Source organism: Lolium rigidum, chromosome 5 (genome assembly GCF_022539505.1).
Source record: "Lolium rigidum isolate FL_2022 chromosome 5, APGP_CSIRO_Lrig_0.1, whole genome shotgun sequence".
Classification (NCBI taxonomy): Eukaryota; Viridiplantae; Streptophyta; class Magnoliopsida; order Poales; family Poaceae; genus Lolium; species Lolium rigidum.
The window spans coordinates 229,865,306-229,882,801 of record NC_061512.1 but is presented as its reverse complement, the minus strand read 5'-3'; the positions used below and the strand labels follow the sequence as shown (position 1 = coordinate 229,882,801).

Sequence of the window (17,496 nt, the reverse complement as noted above, 5' to 3'; positions counted from 1 at the left end):
AGAGGGCTCACTTGCTATATGAATGGCGGATGAAGGGAGGGAATGAGAGTTTGGAGCCTCGAGGCGTGCCCGAGCGACCGATTGAACAACTCGAGCAAGCGCGGATTAAGATGATAGAAACTGGTATGTTATTATATGCTTGAATTTTCAATTGTAGGTATATGACACCATATATGAATTGTGTTTCTATTTAGCTGTGGTCGAAGCTGCGCCGTCCTAGGTAGATTTTAACTAAATTTGTGGCACTAAGTAAATCAAGGAGTAGAAGTAGGAAAAGAACAACCATGCCACTCTGAAGCATACTTTAACTCTGAAACATAATCTAGGACTGTTCGTTCAACTCAAGTTTTCCTTTGTTAGTCTGCTTGGTAAATAAAACCGAAGAGTTGTAAACAGAGCAAGTCTCGTAGACGCAGCAGATCGCTATAAAGCAACTCTTCTGGAACAATAATAAGAACGTAAGGGCAAAAAATAGAAAGGGAGACTCCTGATATACTTGTTCTCTACAGCCATGTACAACAACACAGAATACAGAGCGTAGCTAAAAAAGTACAGAAAAGAGAACACTTGTGTATATGGTTATTCTGTCTAGCCTAAGTCCATTATGTTTGCAAGGGATCTATTACTCATAGATCGTTTAAGCACCGAAAATCTGTAACCATCAGTTGCATCAGCTTCGGGCTGAGGCCTTGAACATAGTTCTGATTCTACAATTAATACCGAGTAGTTAGGTTATGCTCTGTACATAGTAGTGGAATGTTCCAAACTAAGCAATGAAGATGTACACACACACATTGACTTATATCGTCCAGAGATTATCAAGCACATCTTTGTACACTTATGTTTCTTGTCTTTAAAGTTTGTTCTCCATTTTCATCGTGCTCAAGGGTTTTCATCCCTCTCCTAGAAATTATCCTTGAGACGATGCCCATGAGAAAAGGTAGGTTTTGGCAAATAGACACATCATGTATGTTACTAATTGTACAGTTTAGTATATTTGTCAGGCAACAATAAGATCTCAAGATAGCTATGTCATATGTGTAGCGAAAGAAGAAAACAATTTATGGAAACCACTACGCCATACCTGAGCTTCTGTAGGAACTATAGCTTCGGACCTTATCCAAATCACTACAACTTTTATAGTTTTGCCTTGCTCATTTGAGATATGCACTTCTCAAGTCAAGCTGACAAAGAGTAGATGACACACAACTTAGTGCAAATATCATACTTTACAATAACGTACCATCTTCCTACAAAATTACATCAATAAGTGGATATGGCTAAAGGATGCGAGTAGATTTATCCGTACACACCCTGTTGGCAATAACGCATAGTGCTAAAAAGAAACAGGGAAGACAACCTAACAATAATTTTATTCAGCTAACTATGTATGGTAAAAATAACTTGGAACAATCAAAGATTCAGGATCATAGGAATAGCTGTTATGAACAATTAAAGTTGTCAATAAACAGTACCTATTCTTCTCACAGAGCCTGCAAAATATCTTGAGTTCGAACTGTCAAGAAAATAGAGTCAGCAGAGCAATTAGAAGAATTTTAGGCTCTAAATCTTGGTCACAAATCCCTTTATGCCCTTTTAATTTAAGAGGTGACTTTTGTCAGTATTTATCTTTGTGGATGCTATTCCCATCTATGTGCTAATGCTACATGTACAATTACAAAAAAGAAATGATTATGCAATAGCCCTTGAGTAAAGTCCTGGACCATCCAAAGTCAGTTGTCTTGGCCAAGTAAATTACTGCAAGGGGCATTTCTAAGATATGAGTTGTTCACATGCATGTTACACACAATCTTGAAAGAAAGGGTAAAAGACGACATACATACCTAGAAAAAATGATACTTCGCATATAGGGAAAAAATTGATAATGAAGACCGAGAAACATATAGAGACACGATTCAATAGATATAAAGAGTTTCAGCTATCTGTGAACTCTATAAAAGACTCATATGAGAGAAGCCTCCGGTGTTGTTTATATTCACTTCTAGAAGAAAGATGTGTGAAGAGATAAGGAGAAGCATAAACGAAAAGTTTTATGGCAACCATTCAACACACCTATCTATCGTCCTCCACAGATGTTTCCTCATTTCTTTTTGTTGGGCATCAGGCATGCTCTTGCATACCATGTCAATCAGATCAGGCAACTCTAGTCCAGCATCGTTTGGCCTTTGCATCGTTCGGCTTCTTAACTATAATATTATCTCTAATGAATTCTGTCTTGGCTTGATCCAGTAGAAGGTATAGTTACTTTGGTATGTAGAACCTTACCTGCAAAGGTTTCGTGCAGTAAGAATAATGTGATCATTTATACATAAAAGCGCACAGATTTTTTACAATAAGAATAATCGGGTAATTTTCCAGTTGAAATGATTACCATTAGCTGTAAACGCTAATTTGATAATGTTCCAGTGGAAAGACAGGGAAAGGGGCTCTGGCCGAAAAAAAGGACATAGATGTACAGAGCTCGCTAAATAACCTGCAAACCCACTGTACCATTAGTTTGTGGGCACCGTATTCTTACTAAATTTGATTATGTTTGTATAGGTGGTAGAAATTGTCATGTAGGTGGTAAACATACCCGAGAAAGACAACGGGTTAACATCCAAGAATTTAGTTCTGAATAACTGGGGAAGTTTTAATGCCCACCCACACAATATCCAGCCTGATGAATCTGCATGCAAGTCACAGAAATAAATGAAAGTAGGGTGGCTGAATCAGTAACAACAGCAGGCAATGCAAAGGGTAAAGAGGAGAGCAATACCATCAGAGTATCCTAGCCCTACCGGGTTCTTGCTAGGACAGATCTCTCGCATGTGAGCATCTCATCGGATAGAACAACAAACGGATAGGAGCGGGCGTCGCATCTTGATGTGCTAACATGCCAAAGACCGCCTCCATCTCGTCGCCCCTCACCATGCCATCATCAGCGGCACTCTTTCCTGTCACCTCCTCTGCCGGCACGCACACTGCTACCTCCCTCCTCTTCCCGTCCTTTGACTCAAAGTTTTGGTAAATTTATGTCAAATAGGGTCATCTAAAACACAAAAACGAATTAACCATCTCTAGCTTTGCTTCCTAAGATATATATATATATATAATACTAATGATTAAGTATCTTATCTTAGGCATCACATCGAATAGCTTGGAAATGATGATTTATCCCATGGTTGAAACAAAACAATCAGACGAACAATATCACACAAAGAGGCAAAGGTAATAATCAAAATGGACATAATGATAAGGAAATAGATCAGCAAGGAGAGACAAAAAGAAAGGGCTCCCGCACAGCCGCACCCTTGCACCAGGCGTTTACTTGTGCAGGATCCGCGCCTACCTTCGATAAACCAACAGAAGCAGCTCGCCCATCCACCACGCATTCACCGCGGCGGGATCCCCCGTGGAGACTGCCATGGATGAAGCAGCAGCAGCCTTCCTGCCGACTCATTGTTGAGGAGGTCGCCGGCTTTGCCGGGATAAGAGATGATGCCGCAGCAGCATGCCCCGCCGTCTCTACCGCAGAGGAGGCCGCTGACCCTGCTGGCAGCCCCGTGGAGGCCCTCTTCCTTCCTCCCGGCACCGTTGTCGGCCCCGCGGCGCAGGCGGCGCGAGGAACGCGCAGGGGCGGCCGGCTGGCCAGCACGCAGGGTGAAGGTCGCGCGGCAGCCTGCCAGCCGGTGGAGCGCGGCGTGAGCGAAGAGCGTGGGCGAGCGTGGAAAACAGCCAAGGCCAGAGAGGATGCTACCGGGAAGAAGATTTGGGGGGAGGCGGAGATAGTGGAGAAACGTCCAGATTCTTGGGGACGCACGCGTAGATCCCACGTTCTAATCCGGAACTGCTGTATTTCTCTGTGGTGGGACCAGCACCGCTTTGACCAAATTAAACACACCAAGAAAAGGAAACCGGGAGGAGACGGGCGAACAAACACGCTACAAATGTGTTTGCCGGTAGCCGGTCACTCAGCTCTTGGAAAAACCGGAGGAAAGTTACTGCCCAACGCAAAGAAAAATAATGGTATGAAATAAACAGATACGTGTCTCCCCAGTATAGGATAAAAATAACCCATGAACAGTGCCCGAGTTAATAAGGAGACGTGAATGTGTTTAAACTTTATATAGGGTATAATGGGCCTAACTTTTTAAAAACATAATCTAATAGACCTTCGGCTTCTCTTAATATTTTTTCATGGGCTTCATTAATTTCTTCCCGAATATCTTTCACTAATGACATACCTATGTCACTCTGGCAATCAGGCATGCCTTTTTAGAGCAAAGCAAAGCGCTTATTCAAGTTTGGGCGTGCCGTTGCTTTCGGTCGTCTCTAGCTGGTTAAAAATCGCTTTCTCACTCGCACTAGCAAGATGCACCGATTTCTTAAAAATTCTCTTGGATATGGTAGTCTTCAGTGTATGTCACCGGAGCTTGTCGGGAAGATTCCTTTGTGCTCTTGGCGCTGCGCCCAACCACGTTCGAAAACATAAGTGAACGCATCAACGACGTACAAAAGCTGCAACGGAAAATATTGGATATACGAATACGACCCGGACAACGCCGCGAGATAACAAAGAGAAGAAAAAGGCGCCGCCAGCCACCAAGGCCGCTGCTGTTGACGGCTTGATCCCCGGATCCCTCCGCGGCCAAGGAGAGTGATCGCTCCCGAGGATCTGGCCGCGCTCCGCTCCGCCGGAGCCTCGTCGCTACATCTTCTCATCGTCGGAGAACGCAGGGGGCGTCTCCTGTGCTTCACTCGCGGCCTCCGGCCCGTCTCAGTTCTGAGTTCTGACACGCAAAGGACTCGATTGGGTACTTTCTGTGTTTTAATCTTGCTCTTTTCTCTAACGATTCAGACATTTAGGCATGTAAGCAGCTGATTCACACTGGCTTGTTCCACTTTACTCTTGAGTGTTTCCATTCTTCTCTCTAGTTGGAAACCTTTGGATTTGCAGCTATTTTTTCTTGGCTACTAATGTTATCTTTCAGTACAGTTACATATAGTTGTTTTCCTTCTAGCCGTTGTTTGTTAACGCACAATTTGTTGCATTTCTGCTTAGTATGAAGAAAATAAAACTTGAGCAGATTGTTCTCAATGTCATTTCTTGGTTCTAGGGGCATGGGACTCGTGGAGCTCTTCGTCACGGCATGTATGCCTGTTCTTAACATGCTCCTGGTTACCGGTGTCGGATCATTCCTGGCGACTGATTTTGCTGGGATACTGGGCAAAGAAGCAAGGAAGCATCTAAACTATGTAAGTGGCAGTAGGATCACCTAACCAATTTGGTCTACATAACTTGATTAGTTTCTCTATCATGTTTATGTCTTAATTTTATTTTACCGTAACCTGTCCGCTAATTTCTGAATCATATTTCTTCCTGCAGGTAGTGTTTTATGTGTTCAATCCATGTCTTGTCTCTGTCTATTTGGCAAAAACAATCACCATGGAAGGCATGGCCAAACTGTGAGTCTCATGCTTCTTCCTTATTTACCTGTTTTAATGAAATGTTCACTGATTGCTATGATGCATAAAGAGCTCTTTCAGAAAATACTTTCGACTGTCGTATTAGATTACTGGAAGTAAGGAAAAGGTGACTATTTCTGACCCATGGTACAGGTGGTTTATGCCAGTGAATGTCCTCTTCACTTTTACCTTCGGGTTGATCTTTGGTTGGATCGTTTTAAAAGTCACCGGAGCCCCACCAAAGTTAAGAGGCCTCATTTTGGGTTGCTGTTCTGCTGGTAACTACAGAACCTTTGCTTCTGAACTCTAAGAAATATTAAATACACTCTTTATTATGGATAAACATCGTACAATGATTTCAAACACTTATTTTTGCGGTACAGAGCCAACATAAAATTGTCATGTGGTGCTAGCTTGGGCCTGGGAAGATGCATCCCTGTATCTTCAAAAGCTTAGTGATCTGGTTCAGATTAACCGGGCATGCAAAACTCTCAGCTAGAATATGAAACAAAATCAGTTTTCCTTGCTCCTGTTTTTATTTTCCGTACATCCTGCTATTACCAGTCAATCTGAATATGCTAGTGACAAGATACAAGTGAAAAAGACAACTTGAGAATCGTTTTGATGTAAAAAATAATCGTCTCTTCCTGCCATCAAGTACAGAGTTTCTAACATAAGAGCAGTAACCATCTGACAAACTAAAATCACAAACGGTCCTAGTACTGGTTCAGAACAACTAAAAGCACCCACACAGTCCCAGCACGGATAACCACATCTACCCACCTTTGAACCATTCCACGAAATAAAGATGAGAGTGTGAGATCATGATACAGAAAAAAAAGTTCGTCCCCCGTCCGTCCCCCGCGGGCGGACTCGGGGCGACTGCCAAACCCTAGCGCCCAGGCCCCTCCCTCCTCCTCCCCCCACTGCCGCCGGCGTGGGCAAAGCCCGCGCGGTGCTGGCGGCGGCGGCCATGCCCTTACCCGCGCGCTTGGCTGGGAGACACGGGATTTCTTCTCGGCTGGCGGCAGTGCCCCCTGGTTGTCATGGTTCCGGCGGCGGCGCACCTCGGGTGGCGCAGCTCCAGGTGGACGGGTGGCGGCGACGCGGCCACTTGGCGGCGGGTAGAGCGGAGGCCAGCGGCGGCACCCTCCTAGCCCAGTTGGGCCCTTTGGGCCCCATCTGGGCTTGGACGGGCCAGGTCTAGGCTCTTGGGTCTGCTCCCGGCGGTCGTTGGAGCTGCTCAGGCTGAGGGTGGTTAGGACGGTAGCGCACTGACTGCAGCGCGGCCATGGGAGCTTCACGAGCCCGCCTGGCTCGGCCAGGCCAGAGGGGCCTGGTATGCTCCTTTAGCTACGTCCGGTCTGTCGCCGCAGGTGGCGGTGGAGGTTGTGCCATCCCGCGTGGCTGCTGTCCGGACTCTCCTAGGCCTGGGTTGTCTCTTTTCGGTCTCGTCGGTCGGCGTTATTGGGCCACGGTGAGACGGAGGTGGTGACTGCAAGTCCATGGTGGCGCGAGTTGGTGGGCGGCGAGGTTGGTGGAGTGCGTTGGAGTGTCCGGGGTCGTGGTTCTTTGGGGGACGGAAGAAATCCTTGTCGGAAGGCCGACACCGATGCAGTGACGCTCGCGGGCGCTACCATTCCTTCTTGAGGGGCGTCGGGGTTCCCCCTCCCCACAACCATCCCGCATATCGAGGGAAACCCTAGGAGTTGTCCGGGCAGCAGCGTCGTCATCGTCGCATCCCTTCTTGAAGGTGTTGCTTTGGTATGCGGTGCTTCGGAGTGCTAAGATCGTGGTGGGAAGTCTTCGAAGGGCGCAGCGGCTGCGGTTCATCACCGTTTTTCGTCGATCCGACTGTGTCGACTTTTTTTTTCCTTTTTTCTTCTTATTTTGTTTCCTTTTGGGCTTTGTTGTGATGTTTGCCCCAGCGATGGTCTCTATCTTGTATCGGTGGTTGCTATATTAATATAGCGGGGCGAAAGCCTATTTCGAGGAGATCATGATACAAGTTTCATGGCAACATATATAAAAGAATCGAACTCGCGCTGACGTGATAAGGACTAAGTGCTGAGATATTTAGTTCTGTAATTGTGTTTGTGTACAAAATAGTTAATGCTAAGCTATTTCAAATTTTCAATTACTGTCTAGACATTGGTTGTTCGGTGGAGGTCGAACTTGGGCAGCTCCACCTTGATAACAACACCTATTTAGTTTTACTCATTTTCTGTATGCTGAGTCGCTGACAGTTCATAAAAAATCTTAAGTTTGACTTGGCTGGACGAATGCAGGCAATCTGGGCTCTATTATCCTCATCATTATTCCAGCTCTCTGCAAAGAGAAGGGAAGCCCGTTCGGAGCACCTGATGTTTGTCAGACTTATGGACTAGCCTATTCATCGCTTTCAAAGGCCGTAAGACTCATTACACACACTCTGTTTTTTCAGTACATTGTCCACACCTGGTAAGCCTGATCATGTTTGTTTGTGGATGAAAATAATACTTCGTATCACGTGCTGTCAATATGATTGATTTTCTGCAGATTGGCTCCTTCTTTCTATGGACGGGCACTTATAATATCATCCGTGCAAATTCAGAAGTCACTGAAGTAGACGGTAACACTCCAACAACTCAAACAAAAGTCTCGGTTTCAGATAGTACTACGAGTACAGTTTCAGAAGAGAATTGTTCGATCTCGAGTGATCACGTGGACGAATGCGCTCTCCCGTTGATATACAATCCAACTACAGACAGAACAAAGGTTTCTCAAATTTCTTTTAGTTTTTGCTATAGAAGTCATACAGTTTATAACAGTTAATTATAGTTTGTGCTAACTTGCAGCACTAAGGAATTTAGATTTGTATACATATAGGTCTCGTTCTCAGAGAGAGCAAAAAGAGTTATATCATCGGTTTCTAGGTCGGTTGACTTGAAGAAGCTATGCGCTCCTTCGACTATTTCAGTGGTATATGCTAGTTGCAGAAACTACTAAATTCTGCATGGTACAAACTTTCAAAAGTATTACAGATTTGGATCAATCCTTTTGTAGATTGTCGGGTTTATAATTGGAGTAACACCTCTACTTAGAAATGCTATGATTGGAGAAAGCGCTCCACTCCGTTTCCTTCGCGAGTCGGCTGAACTAATCGGGTAAATGCATTCACATTTGGTAACAACTCACCAAAATGTTGTAGGTACAACATGTACCCATTGATTATTAGATTTGCTGATGATGCGGATTAATTCCACATGTCTAATCAGTTTCCTGGCCTTTTCCTGCACAGCGGAGGAGCCATTCCATCTGTCACGCTGATCATGGGAGGGAATCTCATCACCGGTAAGCTGAAACTGTAAAACAGTAGAAGCGCAATTGACGTAAGCACATCATTAGAGCATGTGAATTGGATGAGCTGAAAATAACGTGGAACATCTCTCCAGGATTGCGAGGAGACGCGAGTGTGCCACGGTCGGTGATCGCCGGCATAGTAGCCGTCAGGTTCATTCTGTTGCCCTTGCTGGGCACCGTGCTGGTTAAGGCAGCGATCCGGTTCGGCGTCATCCAGCCAGACCCTCTTTACCAGTTCATCCTTCTGTTGCAGTACGCCGTCCCACCCGCCATGAACATCGGTCAGACATCTTCTCATAGCTGGCGAACTGAATTTTCTTTTGCAAGGAATTCTGATTAGTAATCTGGTTGGTTTCTCGTGCTTGTTTGGTTTGGCAGGGACGATCACACAGCTGTTTGGCGTGGGTAAGAGCGAGTGCTCGGTGATCTTCGTGTGGGTGTACCCGCTCGCGTCGGTCGCCGTGGCGGTGTGGTCCGTGTTCTTCATGTGGACCTTGTTGTGAACCTCTCTCCCGTGGTGGTGTGGTCCGCGTTCTTCAAGTGTACCTTGTTGTGAACCTTTCTCGCGTAGTAATACATCGGAGTCTCTCACAGCTCCGAGATACTAGAACGAGTGAGAGGCCGGCGAGCCCAGTGAGCTAGCGGCCGATCCATGTGATATCCCCGAGTCGATCAGAATGTGCACGCTCGATCGAGTTGCTACAAAGACAGAGCCCACATGCTGTGGAAGATTTTTGCTACCGAGCTCAAGTGAGCACCTAACATCTTTATGTCATGACTAAACTCTAAGTTCCATACAGTTGTTACATGGTCGAGGATGGCCGAAATTTAAACTTGAGGAGGTTGAGGAGTCCTACCTTGTATTATTTCCTTGAGTTTAATCATATTATCCTTAAGATTATCTTATATTGTCCCATTAGTTACTACATAATCACGATTTGGTTGCCAGATTGAGCAAAGCCTCTCTTTTTATTCAATACACAGGGATAGTCTGAAAGTGAAGCAATTCCACCGGATTTAAAAACTTCTCCCTGTTCGCCACAAAGTGCAAGTGATGACTTCTTTTGTAGGCACCACTCAATTTATAGAATCACAAAATTCAAAGTAAACTTGTGTTTTCAACCAATGCAACTATCTGGTCAACCATGGTGAAACATGTATTTCTTGTGAATGAGGGTTGAAATCTGTTACAACGTGGCAATCTGGCATGTCAGTTAAAGGGACCATAGTAGCTAAGCATGGTAAAATAGAATATGTAGTCATGTGGATGTAGAAACACCTATACCTAAACTAATAATTTCTCCAAATAGAACAATTATAACGTATATCTCGACATCGCAAGTTTTATTAAAATGTGCAAAAGTTACATGTACCACCGTGAGTGAGAGCAAGTGCTTGGTAATCTTGGTGTGGGTGTACGCACTTGCTTAGGTCACTGTCACGGTTTGGTCCGTGTTCTTCATGTGGACCTTGTTGTGAGCCTCTTTCGCGTAGTAATATGTCGGTGTCTCTCAAAGCTGTGAGATACTAGAACGAGGGAAAGGCTGGCGAGCCCAGCGAGCTAGCGGCTGATCCATCTGATATCCATGAGTCGTTCAGAGCGAGCACCAGTCATGATGCTCACCCTCGATCAAGTTTCTATAAAGCCTACATGTTATGGAAGATTTTTGCTACCGAGCTTAAGTGAGAACCTAATATATGTATATCATGACCAAACTCTAAGTTCCAAACAATTGTTACTTGGTCAAGGATGATCGAAATTTAAACTTGGGGAGGCTGAGGAGTGTATCATTTCTTAGAGTTTGTCATACTATTCTTAAGATTATGTTATTTTTTCCTATTAGTTCATACATAATGATGAATTGGTTGCTAGATTGTGCAAAGCCGCTCCTTTTTATTCACATAGCGATATTATGAAAATGAAGAAATTTTACCGGATTTAAAGAATACTGTTCACGATAAAGTGCAAGAGATGACTACTCTCTCGTCAACACTAAATTTATTAAATCATAAATTTCAAAGAAAACTTGTGTTCTCAACCAATACTCCCTTGTTAATATGAGGTTTGAAATTGGTTACGCCCTGGCAATTCTGCATGTCAGTTAAAGAGACCATAATAGCCATAATTGGAGTCCTTCTAAGCATTGATAAAATAAAATATGTATCATATGAATGTAGAAATACTTATACCTGCAATAATAATGTCTCCAAATAGTGCAATTAATATAGCACAATTGTAGCATATATCTCGACATCAAAGTTTTTTTAAAAGGGAAAAGTGACACTTACCGTCGTGAGTGAAAGAAAGTGCTTGGTGATCTTCGTGAGGTGTACGGTGCTTTCGCCATTCGCCGTCACGGTGTGGTCTGCGTTCTTCATGTGGACCCAGCTGCGAGCCTCTCTCTCGCAGTAATGGTATGTCAGTCTCCCAAAGTTACGAGATACTAGAACGAGGAAAATGACAACGAGCCTAAGGAGCTAGTGTTGATCCATCTAATCTCTCGGAGTCAATCCGAACGTGCTTGATCAAGTTGCTACCGAGCCTACTATTGGTCCGCGTCGGATGAAGCTATGCACGCAAGAACTTTTACGGCGAGGACCACAGAGGAAACCGACTGAGAGGGATGGCCACAATTCTTACCGCTAGATGCACTGATAAGAAAGTCGAGGTAGCACGTCGCTCGGGCAGTGCAATCCTCGTACATCGTCTCTGACTCCTCCTTCTTTGTCCTTGTCGATTACGGTTTCATCTCAAGCGAACTTCCAGCAGCGCCAACTTCATTTCTGTCTCGATGTCTCCGCCGCCTCAACCACCTTAAGTGTGGTGCCTCTGTTGGTTCTCACAAATACAAAGTGGAACGGCAACAAAGAGGTACTATTCTTAGTTCAACCACCTTTTTTCAGGTCAAACTTTCCACTCAAGGTCGTGTCTCCCCCCGCAGCAGCCGCCCTCCCTCCTATATGTAGGGAGTGGGTGAGGGGACACATAAGGTGTCCCACACCCCCAAAACCCTAGAACTAGTCAGCTCGGTTCCAACCCATTGACCTATCGATGTCCGGTCAAAGTCCAACCTAACTAGTCCGTGTCATCCAATTCTGATACACCAGGTCCCATCCTCTTAAGTGTGTGACCACACAGGCTAATGGTGAGCTGGACATGACTCCGAGTGGCACTCTCAACCAATAAGTCAACAATGATTTCTAGCAAAGCTTGTCGGCTCCTAGACACCAATGAATAGCCTTCCACAATGTGATGTTCTGTCCAAGTCTCTTTTCCTCACGATATTGTGGATAAACTAAGGATGAGTCGGCACGTCATACCCATGTAGCTTAACTCTATTTTGTCGTGTCTATGATATGTGATCCCGCTCGACTAACTCTTATAAGATAAACTTGATTAACACTTAATCAAGTTGCGCTTGTACATACTCCCGAATCATATCAAGTGAGAGGGCCCAACGAAATTCTCTCGGAGATAGAGGGGATACTTCTGCCTTTGTGCATCCACGTCACATGACTTGCTTCTTAGTCAACCCAAGTGCCACCTTTATATGTTCCAATTACAAACAATGTTTGGTGGACTCGAAGCTAGATAAACCCCAACCCGGATCATGCGATTCCTCACGTCTATAGGGGACAAGGCCCCCCTTCCCCGAATCCTCGCACGTGGTATATGTGCGAATCCGCCTCACCATTGAGCAGAACCCGTGTGCTAGCTGTGGATATAAAGGTCCACACCCTAGATTTCTCAGAATCTCAATGAGGAATGCCCTAGATTTCTCAGAATCTCAATGAGGAATGTCCAATCCACGATGTCAAAGTCCATCGTGATATCATGCTTGAGCATCACCCCCACTCGCTTGGCTCCGTGTAGCCTCCTTGAAGTTTGGTGTACCAACATAAAGTTGTTGTGCAAGCATCGTCCCCATAAGAAGGGGCTTCATAAAAAATCTCCTCCCTTACTTGACCCCACAGAAAACTTATACTCGCGGATTCCTTCCTAAAGCCCGTCAGCGGAGGTCGGTACATTTGACATATTTTGCACCCGCCAGAGACTAGCCCGTTAGAGTATTTACGCGTCTGTCAGCGACAATGGAGTTTGCACTAGTTCTCTCCCTCATGGAGTTCTCCACATATATGCACGTGTAAGGCTGCACTTCTCATTGTCAGTGTGACACCCTAGAAAGTAGAACGTTGATGTTTTATATTATCGTATGCGTGGATACCGGTACAGGGATCATCTGTTTGATCCTCGATTTGGAGCAATGAGGAGATAAGTCCTCGCGACTAGGAAGGATATGTGTAGCTGCGGGGATAGCCGCGTTCATAGTCTTCATCGAGTCTCTTCCTCTTATTAAGCTCAGTGAGTTTATCTATATAAAATCTTGTTTTCACATATCCATAGTGTCAGGGTTCGTGCATGGAAAACAAAAAAAATCGCCCTACACATACCACCAAGATCTATCTACAGAAATGCAATCTACATTGAGAAGATATAGGAGACTCACCGAGAGGATACATAAAGCTCAATGAAGACTCTGAACGTGGCGATCCTTGCATCTAGGCATCTCCCTCCTAGGCCCAAGGACTTAATATCATCCTTGCTCCAAGATCGAACATACGAATTCTCCACTGCTATCCACACATACAACTCAACAATCTAGCAGGGCTCCGCCGTCTAGGACATACTCATGTATGTTGAAGTAGTGCAACCTTACGGCTTATAGACGTGGAGAAAATCCCTCACACAGGAGAGGGAGAGAGATCCACGTGGATTCCGCCTCCCCTTGGCATCCCATAGCTCGTGGCCTCCCCTTGGCTGCCGCCTCCCTTAGGTAGGCCAGCCGGACGGCTCCCAAAACACTAGCCCCCCACCACCGCCCCCAATGGGATGCCTTGAGGTGGCCCTTTGGGGGGAGGGGTCAGGGACATGGTCGCCTACCCCTAATGGGCAACTATCTAGGGCCCATACAACCATCCTTGAAGAGTTCAGGACTTTCGGCCTCCCTTTTCATCCTCCGATAACTCCGACACATCTGTCTTGAAGTCTGGAACCCCTTATTTCACTCAAATAAAATCCCAACAAAGTTTTGAAAAATTATCAAAACTATTTTGAGAAGTTGAGAACATTTTTGGATGCCCCGGAACATTTCGTTAGTGGGGTTCTCTCTCATAAAAGGTACCAGATCAATCACGTGCACTTTCGAAACTATTTCGATGACACAAGAATGACACCAGAACTATTTCGATATCATCGGAACTATTCTTGAAGATCTCTCAACCTCGTACCATATATATAAATAATTTCACTAAATATATCTTTTCCTTAACCGTGTGACACAAAAGGTTCGGTTATACACATACATGTATCCTGCGCCATGGGCCGTACAATCTGGTGCTGCATTGGTAAGGGTTTTCCTACCAGTGACCCCTCCCATTCCCATCCCCCGTCTCATTGCCGCTAGAGGTAGCTAGTGAGAAAGCCCACGCGACTAACGAGGAACATGGTGGCGGGGGCTTTCGCTGCTTCACCCCTATGGTGGAGGTTTCCTGGATTTGAGGCGGCAACCGCGCGGTGATGGCGGCATCGTCTTGGACGTGGGTGGTGGCCGTAAGTGGTGCAAACCTTTGATAACCCCCTAGTGCAGGGGGTCACCACAATACAATTCAATGTAGAAGTGGGGTATCGATCCATAGGAGCAAGAAGGAAAAGCTAATACTCCCTACAACTGATTTGTCACAAGCTTTAGTTGATTATGCACTAGACAATTTAATTGAGGTGTGGAGGTTGATTTGATACAAGAAAATAAAGTATAGCAAAAATAAAAATGTAAAGTGTCCCAATCCTCTTCCACACAAGAGGATAAGACAAATGTTTTATCTTATAGGAACGGAACAATGGACATGGGTTCATGGGTTCACTCAATCCTCCCTCTCAATCTATGGTGGTGATCATGTTATAGATAATAAAAGTACACAACATAGTCATGTTTTAATACAATATAGTCATGTTTTAATGGTAATACTTATGATGCTACATATCCAAGAACACATTGGTGAAATAAATAATCCTTTGTGTTGCTGTCGTCACCCCACCATTGGTTATTGTCACAACACACATCATACTTCTCCCTTTTTACCCCCAGATAAAGGATGTGGTGCTGCATTGGCATGTCACTCAATGCATACATCTGTCACTTGGCCATCCAATACCTACATACATTATACTACTATATCTTTTGATGTTTTCTTCTTTCTTCTTTTTCTGGGAGTTTCTCACTCTCTTTTGTAATCTTTATACTTTTATCTTATTATTATTAATAAAAATTTCAGTGGGTTTTCCCACTGTTTTACCTCAAAAAAAAATTATACTAATATATGGTAAATACTTTTAGAAAAGGATGCAATGATTTATGTGTTGTATGAAACAAATCACATCTCTCCCATCTACCTACAATTGGTGATGTCGAACATCTCATGACAAGATAAACAAGGCATTACGACTAGAAATCATAACATGTATCATAGAAGCATCTCCGAAGTATGACAAATCATAATAATTCCAACACAACCTTAGATGCATACCAAGTATCATCATACACCATAAATATGAATTATAAAGATAGATCCATAGACATACATGGAATATCATATGGAATTCAACCATGATCATACATAGAGAGATTGGATCAAGTTACCACCACAAACTCATTGTCCAAGGGTGGACTACTCTCCTCTCACCATGCATATTGATGAGGAGGCGTTGGTGAAGGGGGAGATGCAGCCGGAGGCAATTCCGACAGTAGTTCCATCTCCAATCTTCCTCCGAAGGCGGACAACAGACTCTTTGTTTATGTGTTTTTGGTCTCCGCCTCCATGGCGTCGAGGAAACCTGGGGGTCATATATATAGGGATTTTAGGTCAAAACAACTTGGTTGGCGAATGATTGAGACGAATCGGACGGTCGACGGCTAAACGAGACTAGGTGGTGCGCCCTAGGTGGGGGAGCGCACCACTGGGCCTCAGCCCATTTAACTCTTGTTGTGCCACTTTAGCTCATTTTGTTCATCTCGGAATTTCCAAAGGAGTCCCGTAGCTCCTGAAAAGTCAAAAGTACTAACATAAGGTTTTTTCTGCTAGACAGAGTTAAAACCACAGGAGAGTGGATTGATTAGAAAATTTATAAAAACAATATAAAATATAGAAATAACATTATTGTTGACGTCAGAAACCCCCTGGCGGGCAGAGACGGGCAACACAGTAGAGCCGGGAACAACTAGGGCTGCGGCTGGCCCCAGTCCCTCAGAGCGACGGCCCGCAAAGCCTCCTGGTCACACGTCCGATGCTATCGCAAGGGCGTGCCACCTGACCTATACCCGGTCGGGAAGGTGTGGATGATGCCTCGCTTAGTTTCCCGCATGGCATACACGTAAACATTAAATACGAGCCTCGATCGGCTCTCGAGTTATCCTCGTGAATCGGCTCAAAGAGCCGATCCACCCATGATTCGAACGAGGTGTCCGAATATATGGTGGTCCTGCTTGATCAAGATAAAGCTAATGAGATCTACGACGATTTAGGGTTTTCACCGCATAATCGGATCATCCTACTCACGATTGGGCCTCGCGCTCGCGCACGGTGACCGTAAGCCGATCCTAGACAGGGCCTAAAAACCAACACGAGGTTGATCCCCGGAACATCCTTTCTAGGGCTAGCAAACGTCACCCTACACGCCGCCGGATCCTCCAACCCTTTGTAGGGCCTAACTATTGCGGATGTTAAACTAATCCTTGATGAACAAGGAGCAACCGTAACGGATCAGATCTACTAAACTATGATCAAGCGGGGTGCCGCCCCTACACCTAAGATAGGTGTAAGGGCGGCTAGATGTGCAAGGGTTGCATAACGAAAGCATGTGATTCGAAGAACAATGCTAACCCTAACACATCTAAGATAACTACGTTGCTCGCCATCAAAAAGGCTTCAACACGAGCAACGCATGAACAACGTGAGATAGGCTTGTGCTGCCTAGATCGCAAGATGCGATCTAGGCAGCATGGTGCTTACCGGAGAAACCCTCGAGACGAAGGAGTTGGCGATGCGCCGAGATTTGTTTGTGTTGAACGTTGGTTGTTGTTTATTCCATAAACCCTAGATACATATTTATAGTCCAAGGGACTTTCTAATTCAGGCGTGCACCTAACCGTGCACGGGTAAAACTCTAACTAACCGACACGCAATCTAATATGTTACAGATACAAGGGCAAACTAGCCCAAACTTTGCATGTAAGGCCGATTCACGTATTTCTTCTATATATATTCTTTAAGTCCATCTTGATCGCGGCCCACCTCTGACTCGGTCAAATTCTGGTGATAACACATGCCCCCCTGGTTTTGGAAATGACATTTCCAAAATCATTATGCTCTTCTTTCGTCGGGTCATGTCGTGGCGAGCGTAACCGCCGCAGAATCTTCCATCATTACGCCTCGCCTCCCGGGCTTCTCTCGTACGAATTGACAATTTCGGCATCACGTCCTCGAGAACCGTCATGGCATTAAATCTCCACTACACTCTCTTTATTTATCCGTGCCAAACGGTTCACCACTCCATCCCCTTGCTCTGCTCTCGTCCACCAACGCCAAAAAACCCTCTTCCCCTGCAGCCATGTCTTCCTCTTCCTCCTC

General features: G+C 45.0%; 1 protein-coding gene and 1 long non-coding RNA gene across 4 annotated transcripts; one reads left to right on the top strand and one right to left on the bottom strand.

The window, feature by feature from the left end:
- Positions 1–472: 472 nt before the first annotated feature.
- On the bottom strand, positions 473–3,585 carry LOC124655487. 3 transcript variants are annotated; one of them, XR_006988705.1, is made up of 7 exons: positions 3,353–3,585; positions 2,597–3,052; positions 2,393–2,494; positions 2,074–2,286; positions 1,476–1,516; positions 1,085–1,184; positions 473–915 (listed from the first exon to the last, which is right to left on the bottom strand). It is a non-coding gene; the product is annotated as an uncharacterized LOC124655487 (long non-coding RNA). The 3 variants fall into 3 exon arrangements; XR_006988706.1 differs by having other exon boundaries at positions 2,597–3,009; XR_006988704.1 differs by lacking the exon at positions 3,353–3,585 and having other exon boundaries at positions 2,597–3,246.
- A 1,201-nt stretch (positions 3,586–4,786) lies between these two features.
- On the top strand, positions 4,787–9,662 carry LOC124655043 (protein PIN-LIKES 3-like). Its single transcript, XM_047194011.1, has 11 exons — positions 4,787–4,817; positions 5,121–5,259; positions 5,390–5,469; positions 5,623–5,747; positions 7,758–7,879; positions 8,008–8,226; positions 8,338–8,430; positions 8,515–8,615; positions 8,750–8,802; positions 8,904–9,092; positions 9,190–9,662. Exons 2-11 carry the CDS (start codon positions 5,125–5,127, stop codon positions 9,312–9,314), a joined length of 1,242 nt encoding a protein of 413 aa, XP_047049967.1. The 5' UTR covers positions 4,787–4,817; positions 5,121–5,124; the 3' UTR covers positions 9,315–9,662.
- The last annotated feature ends 7,834 nt before the right edge of the window (positions 9,663–17,496 follow it).

What these genes read in the sequence shown, in the direction of transcription:
- LOC124655043 (XM_047194011.1), top strand. Translation starts at nt 5,125, where the DNA reads ATGGGACTCGTGGAGCTCTTCGTCACGGCATGTATGCCTGTTCTTAAC. An exon ending in CAAGGAAGCATCTAAACTAT is followed by an intron (nt 5,260 to 5,389) that starts GTAAGTGGCAGT and finishes TTCTTCCTGCAG; the next exon opens with GTAGTGTTTTATGTGTTCAA. An exon ending in CCCACCCGCCATGAACATCG is followed by an intron (nt 9,093 to 9,189) that starts GTCAGACATCTT and finishes TTGGTTTGGCAG; the next exon opens with GGACGATCACACAGCTGTTT.